This window comes from Berghia stephanieae, unplaced genomic scaffold (genome assembly GCF_034508935.2).
Source record: "Berghia stephanieae isolate SIO BIC M18660-M18661 unplaced genomic scaffold, UCSD_Bste_1.3 scaffold912, whole genome shotgun sequence".
In the NCBI taxonomy this organism is placed as follows: domain Eukaryota; kingdom Metazoa; phylum Mollusca; class Gastropoda; order Nudibranchia; family Aeolidiidae; genus Berghia; species Berghia stephanieae.
Window position 1 is genome coordinate 1 of NW_027629558.1, and position 12,500 is coordinate 12,500.

The 12,500-nt window shown below is 35.0% G+C and overlaps 1 protein-coding gene across 1 annotated transcript; it reads left to right on the forward strand.

Moving 5' to 3' along the window:
* Window positions 1–483: 483 nt before the first annotated feature.
* LOC144962347 (uncharacterized) lies at window positions 484–8,790 on the forward strand (the record flags this gene model as incomplete). Its single annotated transcript, XM_078895247.1, has 3 exons — window positions 484–697; window positions 4,634–4,725; window positions 7,779–8,790. Coding segments are annotated over 3 exons (330 nt in total), but the record flags the coding sequence as incomplete, so codon positions are not given.
* Window positions 8,791–12,500: the final 3,710 nt, after the last annotated feature.

Below are 12,500 nucleotides of genomic sequence, written 5' to 3' on the forward strand. Positions count from 1 at the left end.
ATAAACGCCGGTCTAACAATTTTCGTATCGTGCTTGGATGCGACCCACGCGTGTCACCGGCCTGGACCCATTTGTAAGATAGTTATGATGTTGACATCAGTGTTAGCGAATGAATAGCAGAAAAGTGACGATACCAAGTGTTATATATGTTGACCATAGTTCTTCATATTATTGAAATCAAAGACTTCTTAGATATGGTAATCTAATAATATAAGCGGAAGTAAAGGAAGTAGGATAATACGCTCAATGACTGACAGATTTCTAGAAGAAGCAGACCCAGATGAGCTTTTCTTTTGTTTTAATTAATTAATGGTAACTAATTTTGGTTTCAAAACATTCCGAAATCAATCCGAATTTAGTTTTATTTATCTACCAAATTTCAATTGCTGCGCTAATAAAATCTGCAGCTTTGTGCAAAAATTAGGGCTATTTTTCAAAAACTAGTAATGATGCATTGCATTTATCATAAATGTGCCATTTTAGATATTAAGCCTATTTATAGTTTTTTCACCCATTCTATCTATTCCTATTATCATTTTTATTTCAGTATCCCAAGCAAAGTCCAGAGGCAATAAGGATGGCTATTTCTTAGACAAGAGACAGTACTGCTTTTTTTGTCAGAATGGTCAGCTAAACCTGGCAAGGCACATATCAAAAATACACTTTCAAGAGAAGGAGGTTGCTGCTATATTGTCTTGTAAGGAATTAGGTGAAATGAGAAAATATCAATTGACACTAACGAAACTCAGGTGTGCAGGAAACTTTAAACATAATATTAAAATTTTAAATGCTGGTGGAACCAATCTTGTGGTTGTAAAAAGGCCAAGTAAAAAAAAGAAGAGCTGACAAATTCTTTCCATGCCCCCACTGTTATGGCTTTTATTACAAGGTAGAAATGTAGAGGCGTGCAAAGAAATGTCCTCTTAAGGATGGAATTACTGAAGAAGAAAAGGATAAATCTGTATATTTTACTCTTTTTGTTGTCAAATTATAGTTTCAACTGGGACAGATTAGACAAAAAATAATTTTTAAGTCTCATCCACCAATATGTTTGTATTATTATATTATCTTAATATTCTTGCTCCTTTTATACTATATCTTGTATTTTAGTTACAAAAGCTTTAAGCAGCTGATGATTCAGGTATCGGTTTAAAATCAGCACCAACAAACTAAATGCAAAACGAAGTGAGCACTTTGCCCTGAAGATATATCCATCAAGCTCTCAAATAAGAAAAAGGAATTTTCCTTTTGCCTCAAAATCAGTTGCAAAGATTAAATCAAAGCAGCAGTATTGCACAATAATGGCCAATTCTGAAATCCATACTTTGTGAAAAATATCTCGAATTTTGTGGTGGGTCATGTAATTTGGTTTAATTAGTTTGTGAGCTATGTAAATGTACATGTGTATGTTTTTTGTGGTGTTAATTTTAATTGTTAGCCTGGCAGCTGATATCAATATCAACTGTGTGGTTTTTTTTAACTCAGAGGATTTGGTACAGCTGATCAAATTTGTGTTTGGGTATTTGCAGAGAATTATGCATGTGTTTATTATTGGGACATTAGGTTATAAGGACTTGGTGAAATTCATATCTTTTGGTCTTTTCATTGGGCAGTTCTTAGTCATAAAAGATGCACGTTTTTATTTAATCTCTATTCACACACATATTATCGACGTTAATATTCATATTTTTTTATTTGTTCTAGTTCTTATTCTGGGCATTGTTATCTCACCATTCAGTTACATGGAGGCTTTGATTTTACTCAAAGTGATGTATGGGTTGTCTCTTAGCTGCTACTTACTGATATATAAATTGTAATTGGTCGTTTTTCAGTTAAATATTGTAATCTTAATATCATTGACAAGGATCAGTCTTTGGTTAAATATGAATGTATTTTTATATGAATGTATAGTGTTGGTATGGGTTACGCTCAGGTATTTTATCTACCTGGGTGGGGTTCCTGACCTTCCATAGTGGGCAGGGAGGTACTTACTGTCTTCTATCCCCCTATTTCTATTTTCCAACTAGCTTTCTGTCTTTGTCTTGGAATGAGATTACTTGGTTTTGTCCTGGCCCTGACCGGATACCCTTGGTGAGAGGGAAACAGTCAAATGTATAGTTAGTTTTGGGAGATGATATTTTTTTCCTTGTAAATCATCTCTCTGTTATGTAATGTTTTAAGTTGTGTTTAGATCTTATATATGACTTGTAGTCATTTGAGTGTATTCCCTTTAGTGGGGACCTGTGCTTGTGACCGGATAAGACTTTGAGGTGATCTCAAACTAAGTACTTTGATAGTGTGCTCTTGGAATCTGCATCTGTTCCCTATTTGAATCAATTCCGCTTTGTCTTAACTTTTCTTGGGTGCTTTAATTGTCATTTTTGAACCTTTTACTATCCCATTTTCTTCCTTTTTACTGGCGCTGGAATGACCTTAATGTGTTGCAAGCGCCGTAAAACCCTTGAAAACAAAAATAAAACATTTTATCTTCGGTCGACTCTGGGGCATTCTTCCTATTTTAAATTTCTGGAAGTTGATAAGCCTTAATTATGTTTGATGGTGTTTTATGTGCTTTTGTTTTTGGTTTCATTTCATTTTTGCTAAAGCAATATTTTATCTTGTATTGTTTTTATTTTTATTTTATTTCTTCAATATTTAAAAGAAAATAAAATTATTTGTGAACATTACACAATGCTCTGCTTACTTCCTTATACTACTATCTCCATTTACCCTTGTGATTAAGCTTGGTAGGTAATTAAAACGTCTCTCTCCAGAAGTTTCGAGTATTATCAAACATGAAAAAGAAATATATATTAATGCATAGAATCTTCTGTAATTTAATTTAAAAGTGAGTTTCAACCAGTACTGAGTCCACCAATTAACATAATGAAAAGCATGGAGATAGAGCCTTGTTGATTCTCTGCTAATGAATAGTTGTTGGCTTTTCTTGAAGTTAAGGGATGTGCATTCGAGCACTATAAGCTTAGAGGAAAAGAGAGCTCCTTAAAATCTGTGTGGCCCATAAAGCTGGATCTTAACTCACTCAACCTTAGAGATTGTTGTTACTTTTCAAATTTGATTTTAAAAATGTATTAAAAATGAGCATGTACTTAGATAAATTTATTCAACTATCAATAACATGCAAAAACGAAAAACGTTAGCTTTGATAATACACCTATAATTTGTCTCATAAATATGTATTAAATAGGCATGGGGTAAAAGTAACCCGGGTTAACTACAGATATAGTCGGAGTTAGGGTTGAGTCAGTTAAGTCATCAGTACCTTTAAAATGAAGCAGACGATTCTTATTCATTAAAAATTTGGACCGGGAGCTACAATATCACATCTTACTTTTCCAACATGCTGTTATACATTTGCTTTTTATCATCCTTGCTCAAAAACTGGACCTTGTGGCAATGAACCCGAGACCTTCCGATTAGGATTTGAAGGTGCTAAGCATTTGGCCTCTGTCCCTTTTAACCGACCTATGGTGAGGGATTTGTCAATCCTCTCTATGAGTAACTTTCTGTGTTTGTACATGTACTTGTTTAAGCTTTTCACAGACAATGTGATTTGTAACCAAACACACAACGTTTGATAAATCACGTTAATTTTTTATTTTTTTTAATTGATGTGCTTAAAACAGTAAAGGCTAATTTACTGATTTTAGAACATCAAATTTAAAGATTATGGAATTTTGCTGGTTGGATTATTGATATATTTGCTATTGTTCTGGGCTGGACGAATGGGATCATTAATATTATGTGGAGGAGAGTGGTGTGTGCAAGTCAGATTTTCAGATCTGTAGTTTGTGCATGTTGTAACTCAGGAGTTCATTAAATGAAGCACCCATTTGAACAATTATCTTGCCTGAAATCAACTTAGAAACTTGAAATTCACAGACAAGAGGTATAAAGGATGGGTTTATGTGTCTGATTTTTTTCCAATTTATTTTGGTTGAGTGGACCAATCATCCACGGCTCTCGAAAATAGTGTGAAAACTACGCAAATTTCGAACCCCGATTACTCAACCACCTAATCAAAATTCGCTATGTCAGCAGCACTTTCACTGAAAGACAATAGAGAGAACTACCCACATACCGATTTTCTGATTTCTCATGCCAGTCAGCTGACCACCTGCCACTCCCAAAAGTGAATGATGCGCTGAGTGAATGATGGAATAGTGTTATATAACAACGTATTTTCATATACATGTTATATGACAACCTACTGTCATGTACATGGCATATGTCAACTCACACCCCTGTTCATGGTATATCACAACACACGATTCTAAACAGGTTTTCAACAACTTCTTTAATTTGAATGTATAATGTAATTATCAGACCATATATGGCATAATTGATGACCACTGGTCACGGCTATCTAATTATCGTCCACCCAGAATGTCTGGAAGTGGTGGTTGTCATATCCCTGTGTGCCAACAAAGTCGCGAAAAACCACCGCATATGAGTATATATATATATATATGTGTGTGTGTGTGTGTGTGTGTGTGTGTGTGTGTCTGTGTGTGTGTGTGTGTCTGTCAATCTATCTCCATGGCTCTTTGCTTACCACATTTTACATTGTGAACCATGTGACATCTATTTAAGGTTCCTTTTTAATTTACAGGTCTTACTTGTATGGCAACTGTGATGATATTGGTATTGATGATGCCAACTGTGTTGATTTTGCAATTGATGATGGAAAAAGTGTTGATATTGGTATTTATGATGGCAACAGTGTTAATATTGATATTTATGATGCCAACTGTGTTGTTATTGGTATTTATGATGGCAACTATTAGTATTGATTACAACAGTGTTGATATTAGTATTGAATGTGGTAACCCTGTTGGTATTGACATTGTCCATTGAATCATTGACATTCATTTGATGGAAACAAAATAATTGATATAGATAAGAATAAATGTAATAATATTGATATTGGGTTATTGATTCTGGGATAACAATGGGATAACTATGGATAATAATTTCGGTGCCATTACGCTAACAATAAATGGAGGACTATAAGTGAATGATACTTACCATCTGTTAGGCACACATGGATAGGAGAAAGAAACCAACAACAACAAAATTACCCTTTTCACTAAATCTAGTTATATTATTATTTTTTGAATCGATTTAAAAAAAACACAACAACTTGATCTTTTGTATAGTGGTCTATCTCTCCTCTCTCTCTCTCCTCTCTCTCTCTCTCTCTCTCTCTCTCTCTCTCTCTCTCTCTCTCCTCTCTCTCTCTCTCTCTCAAACAATGATATAATGCTATTGGTATTGTTGATTGCAACAGTGTTATTGGTTTTGATGGATTAAATCTGATAGATATCTAATGAAAAAAATATATCATTATGGTTATTGCAATTTGGTTTTGAATTCTGGGATAATTATAGACAATAGGGTCGATGCCATTGAGCGTAAGATAAATGAAAGACGATATTTGATTAATACTTACAGGCTGTTAATCACACAAGGATGAGAGAAAAAAACAAAAGAAAATTACGTTTGGGGGTATTACAATATTTTCACACACACAGACAACGCTGTTAATGACCAGGTACTCATTTTACACATTAGTTTGGTGACAGAATGTGAGTAAATATTATTTAACAAGGACTCAACTTTTTTTTTGCAAAAAAGGACTCGAATCCAGGACATTCCGATCCGAAACTGAGTGTCATAACAAAAACAACATTGCCACACAATCATACTAAATTACAAGTTCATTTCAATTCTTACTCTTTTCAAATAGATTAACATCTTCATCCCTGCTAGTCCCTTATCATATTCCTCAGGTGTGTTTACTTACGGGAGTTAAGCCATCCACTCTCTCTCTCTCTTTCTCTCTCTCTCTCTCTCTCTCTCTCTCTCTCTCTCTCTCTCTCTCTCTCTCTCTCACTCTTGTGTGTGTGTCTGTGTGTGCGTGTGGTGTTTTTGTCTATCCCTGTCTATCTATCTCTATGGCTCTTTGCTTACCACATTTTGATATTGTGAACTATGAGACATCTATATAAAGTTCCTTTTTTTATTTTACAAGTCCTATTTTTCTGGCAAAAGTGATGATATTGGTATTGATGATGGCAACTGAGTTGGTTTTGCTATTGATGATGGCAAGAATACTGATATTGACATTATTGATGGTGGTAACCGTGTTGGTATTGGTATCGTTGATTGCAACAGTGTTATTAGTTTTGATGGAAACGAAATGATCGATATAGATCAGAATAAATATAACAGGATGTCTATTGATATTGGGTTTTGAATTCTGGGATAATTATAGCTAATGGTGTCGGTGCCATTGAGAGTAAAATAAATGAAAGACTGTATTTGGATAATTACAGTCTGTTAGTCAAACATGGTGGGAGAAATTAACATTCAAATTTTACTACTGTCAGTACATATAGATTTATCATTAATTTTTGTACTCAATTGTATGAAAAAAAAAAAAACTTGATATTTTGTATTTCCCAATATACAGTACACGTGCACACGGCACTTTAGAAAGTGTCCCCAGCCATAAGCCTCATAAGTAATACCAGAAATGACGCCAGTTAGTGGATATTACAATATTTTCGGACACAGACGACGCTGTTAACGGCCAGGAACTCATTTCACATCTGTGTTCGGCGAGAAAATATTAGTAAATATTATTTCCCGGGACTCAACTATTGGCTGAACCCAGAATCTTCCGACTCGAAAATGAGTGTAATACCAAACGACCACATAAAGAAACAAATCGTATTAAATTACATGTTTAATTTTTGTAAAACAGTTATGATTCTCGTTCTATTAAAATATATCAACATGTTCATCCCATCTACTCCTATATTCGTACGGAAGTAGAGCCATCCACTTGCTCTCTCTCTCTCTCTCTCTCTCTCTCTCTCTCACTCGATCTCCCTTTCGATATCTCTCTCTCTCTCCTCTCTCTCTCTCTCTCTCTCTCTCTCTCCTCTCTCTCTCTCTCTCCTCTCTCTCTCTCAAACAATGGTATAATGCTATTGGTATTGTTGATTTCAACAGTGTTTTTGGTTTTGATGGATTAAACCTAATAGATATCTAATGAAAAAAAAATATCATTATGCCCATTGATAGTGGGTGTTGAATTCTGGGATAATTATAGACAATAGGGTCGATGCCATTGAGCGTAAGATAAATGAAAGACGATATTTGATTAATACTTACAGGCTGTTAATCACACAAGGATGAGGGAAAGATACAAAAGAAAATTACTTTTGGGGATATTACAATATTTTCACACACACAGACGACGCTGTTAACGGCCAGGTACTCATTTTACACATTAGTTTGGTGACAGAATGTGAGTAAATATTATTTCACAAGGACTCAACATTTTTTTTGCAAAAAAGGACTCGAATCCAGGACATTCCGATCCGAAACTGAGTTTCATAACAAAAACAACATTGCCACACAATCATATTAAATTACAAGTTTAATTGTTTTAAAATCATTGCGATTCTTACTCTTTTCAAATAGATTAACATCTTCATCCCTGCTAGTCCCTTATCATATTCCTCAGGTGTGTTTACTTACGGGAGTTAAGCCATCCACTCTCTCTCTCTCTCTCTCTCTCTCTTTGTCTCTCTCTCTCTCTCTCTCTCTCTCTCTGTCTCTGTGTCTGTCTTCGTGTGTGTGGTTGTGTCTATCTCTTTCTATCTATCTCTATGGCTCTTTGCTTACCACATTTTGATATTTTGAACTATGAGACATCTATATAAAGTTCCTGTTTTATTTTACAGGTCCTATTTTTCTGGCAAAAGTGATGATATTGGTATTGATGATGGCAACTGAGTTGATTTTGCTATTGATGATGGCAAGAATACTGATATTGACATTATTGATGGTGGTAACCGTGTTGGTATTGGTATCGTTGATTGCAACAGTGTTATTGGTTTTGATGGAAACAAAATGATTGATATAGATAAGAATAATTATAACAGGATGGTTATTGATATTGGGTTTTGAATTCTGGGATAGTTATAGTTAATGGTGTCGGTGCCATTGAGAGTAAAATAAATGAAAGACTGTATTTGGATAATTACAGTCTGTTAGTCACACATGGATGAGAGAAATTAACATTAAAATTTTACTGCTCTCAGTACATATAGATTTATTATTAATTTTTGTAGTCAATTATATGAATAAAAAAAAAACAACTTGATATTTTGTATTTCCCAATATACAGTACACGTGCACACGGCACTTTAGAAAGTGTCCCCAGTCATCAGCCTCATAAGTAATAACAGACATGACGCCAGTTAGTGGATATTACAATATTTTCGGACACAGACGACGCTGTTAACGGCCAGGAACTCATTTCACATCTGTGTTCGGCCAGAGAATGTTAGTAAATATTATTTCCCGGGGACTCAACTATTGGCTGAACCTAGAATCTTCCGACTCAAAAATGAGTGTAATACCTAACGACCACATAACGAAAGAAATCGTATTAAATTACATGTTTAATTTTTGTAAAACAGTTATGATTCTCGTTCTATTAAAATATATCAACATGTTCATCCCATCTACTCCTATATTCGTACGGAAGTTGAGCCATCCACTAACTCTCTCTCTCTCTCTCTCTATCTCTCTCACTCAATCTCCCTTTCGATATCTCTCTCTCTCTCTCTCTCTCTTCTCATCTCTCTCTCTCTCTCACTCGATCTCCCTTTCTATATCTCTCTCTCACTCTCTCTCTCTCTCTCTCTCTCTCTCTCTCTCTCTCTCTCTCTCTCTCTCTCTCTCTCTCTCTCTCTCAAACGATGGTATAATGCTATTGGTATTGTTGATTGCAACAGTGTTATTGGTTTTGATGGATTAAATCTAATAGAAATCTAATGAAAAAAAAATATCATTATGCCCATTGATAGTGGGTGTTGAATTCTGGGATAATTATAGACAATAGGGTCGATGCCATTGAGCGTAAGATAAATGAAAGACGATATTTGATTAATACTTACAGCCTGTTAATCACACAAGGATGAGAGAAAGAAACAAAAGAAAATTACGTTTGGGGATATTACAATATTTCCACACAGAGACGACGCTGTTAAGGGCCAGGTACGACTTGCTGAACAAGATTCGAACCAAGAACCCTCCGATCCGAAAGCGAGTGATATACCAAAAGTCCACATAGTGGCAGGAGGCTTAATCATGTACTCCTATATTTCATAGGTCTGTTCACTTACGAAAGTTACTATCTCTCTCTCTCTCTCTCTCTCTCTCTCTCTCTCTCTCTCTCTCTCTCTCTCTCTCTCTCTCTCTCTGTATATATATATATATATATATATATATATATATATATATATATACATATATATATATATATATATATATATATATATATATATATGTGTGTGTGTGTGTGTGTGTGTTTGTGTGTGTGTGTGTGTTTCTCTGCTATCTATCTCTTCGTCTCTCTGCTTACAACATTTTGACATTGTGTAACATTAAACATCTATTTAAGGTTCCTTTTAAATTGACAGGTCTTACTTGTCTGACAACAGTGTTGGTATTGGTATTTATGATGGCAACAGTATTGATATTGGTATTTATGATGCCAACTGTGTTGATAATGGTAGTGATGATGTCAACTGTGTTGATATTAGTATTGATTGCAACTGTGTTGATTTGGTATTGATGATGGCAACTGTGTTAATATTGCTATTTAATGATTCCAACCGTGTTGATACTGGAATTGATGATGTCATCTGTGTTAATATTAGTATTGATGTCAACTGTGTTAATATTGGTATAGATGATGGCAACTGTGCTGATATTGCTATTGATGATGGCAACTGTGATGATATTGCTATTGATGATGGCAACTGTGTTGATAATGGAATTGATGGTACCAACTCTGTTAATATAGGTATTGACTGCAACAGTGTTGATATTATTAGTATCATGGTTCTAACCATGTTGCTATTGTTATCGTTAATTTTAACAGTGTTATTGTTTTTGATGGAAACGAAATGGTTGATATAGATAAGAATAAATATAACAGGATGGCTATTGATATTGGGTCCTGGTTTGTAAGCAAATTGATGACTATCACTCAATGGCATAAAATGGTTCCTAATTTTAACAAGAACTAGTATTTCTAAAGATTTCATGACTATTGAAGTCAGTGCAACAGGTCTGAGATCGTTCATACATTCAAGTTTTTCTTTTTTTGGAATAGGAATAATCTTTGAAGTTTTTCAAATTTCAGGGATCGAAACGCATTGGTGGGACCAGTTAAAAATATGTGTATAAATGGGGGAAAGCTGATTTGCACATTCTTTTAATAATTTTCCTTTCAATCCATCCGGCCCAGTAATGTTCCTCTCGTTAGTTTCAATAGTCATTTCATCTTCCAAAGCCCTGTCAAATTTAATTTTTTTAAAAATTTCAATATCAAATATGTTTGCTGTGTCGAAACGTGAATAAAATTTATTTAGAGTTTCAATTACGATATCTTCTGATATAATCGTGGGCTTTGGATTATAGTTCACAGCAGTTTGAAGCCCCGCCACGTCTCCTTTATATCCCCAGAAGAAAAGTATTTTTCAATTTTATTTTTGAACTTGTTTCTAAAAATAGATATTACTCTCTTTATCTCTTTTTGTTTTGTTTTCAGATCTTTTTTGTTACCACTAGTAAAGAGAGTTGTCTTTTGGTTCAATAAAAGCTTTAGATCTTTTGTTATCCAAGGCTTGTTGTTAGGATAATATCTTATTTCTTTTTACAACACACTAGCTGTTCATAGAATTTTAAATACTCACTCACACAGTCATTTAGCTCATCCACACTATCACATGATTCGATAAAAACATTCCAGTCAGTGGATTCCAAACAACCACGCAAATCTTCACACACACTTCCGTTCCAGATCTTTACACTTTTCTTTACTAGTTTAACACGTTTAAACACAGACGAAGCTTTTAACGGTCGGAACTCATTTTACACCTGAGGTCGGTGAGAGAATGTGAGTAAACATTATTTCCCGGGGACTCAGCTATTGGCTGAACCCAGAATCCTCCGACCCTAAAATGAGTGTCATACCAAACGACCAAATAACGGCACAAGTCGTATTAAATTACATGTGTATTGTTTGTAAAACAGTCATGATTCTCGTTCTATTAAAATAGATCAACATGTTCATCCCATCTACTCCTATATTCGTATGGAAGTTGAGCCATCCACTTTCTCTCTCTTCTCTCTCTCTCTCTCCTCCTCTCTCTCTCTCTCTCTCCTCTCTCTCTCTCTCCTCTCTATTTATATATCTCTCTCTCCTCTCCTCTCCTCTCCTCTCCCTTTCTCTATCTCTCTCATCCTCTCCCTTCTCTATCTCTCTCTCTCTCTCTCTCTCTCTCTCTCTCTCTTCTCTCTCTCTCTCTCTCCTCTCCTCTCTCCTCTCACTCTCACTCACTCTCTCTCTCTCTCAAACAATGGTATAATGCTATTGGTATTGTTGATAGCAACAGTGTTATTGGTTTTGATGGATTAAATATAATAGATATCTAATGAAAAAAAATATATCATTATGGCTATTGCAATTGGGTTTTGAATTCTGGATAATTATAGACAATAGGGTCGATGCCATTGAGCGTAAGATAAATGAAAAACTATAATTGATTGATACTTACAGCCTGTTAGTCACACATGGATGAGAGAAAGAAACAAAAGAAAATTACGTTTGGGGATATTACAATATTTCCACAGACAGACGACGCTGTTAATGGCCAGGTACTCATTTTACACTTATGTTTGGTGAGAGAATGTGAGTCAATATTATTTCCCAAGGACTCAACTTTTGTTGCTGAACAGGGCTCGAATCCAGATCTTTCAGATCTGATAACGAGTATCATAACAAAAACAACATTGCCACACAAATATTATTTAATTACAAGTTCAATTGTTTTAAAATCATTGCGATTCTTACTCTTTTGAAATAGATTAACATCTTCATCCCTGCTAGTCCCATATCCCTCAGGCGTGTTTACTTACGGGAGTTAAGCCATCCACTCTCTTTCTATCTTTTGCTCTCTCTCCCTTCTCTCTCTCTCTCTTTGTCTCTCTCTCTCTCTTTGTCTCTCTCTCTCTCTCTCTCTCTCTCTCTCTCTCTCTCTCTTTCTCTCTTTTTCTGTGTGTGTGTGTGTGTCTATCTCTTTCTATCTATTTCTATGGCTCTTTGCTTACCAAATTTTGATATTGTCAAACATAAGACATCTATTTAAGGTTCCTTTTGAATTCACATGTCCTACTTGTCTGGCAATTCTGTGATGATATTGGTATTGATGATGGCAACTGTGCTGCTATTGGTATTGATGATGGCAACTGTGGTGATATTGGTATTGATGATGGCATGAGTGTTGACATTGGTATTGATGATGGCAACAGTGTTGATATTGGTATTGATGATGGCAACTGTGGTGATATTGGTATTGATGATGGCATGAGTGTTGACATTGGTATTG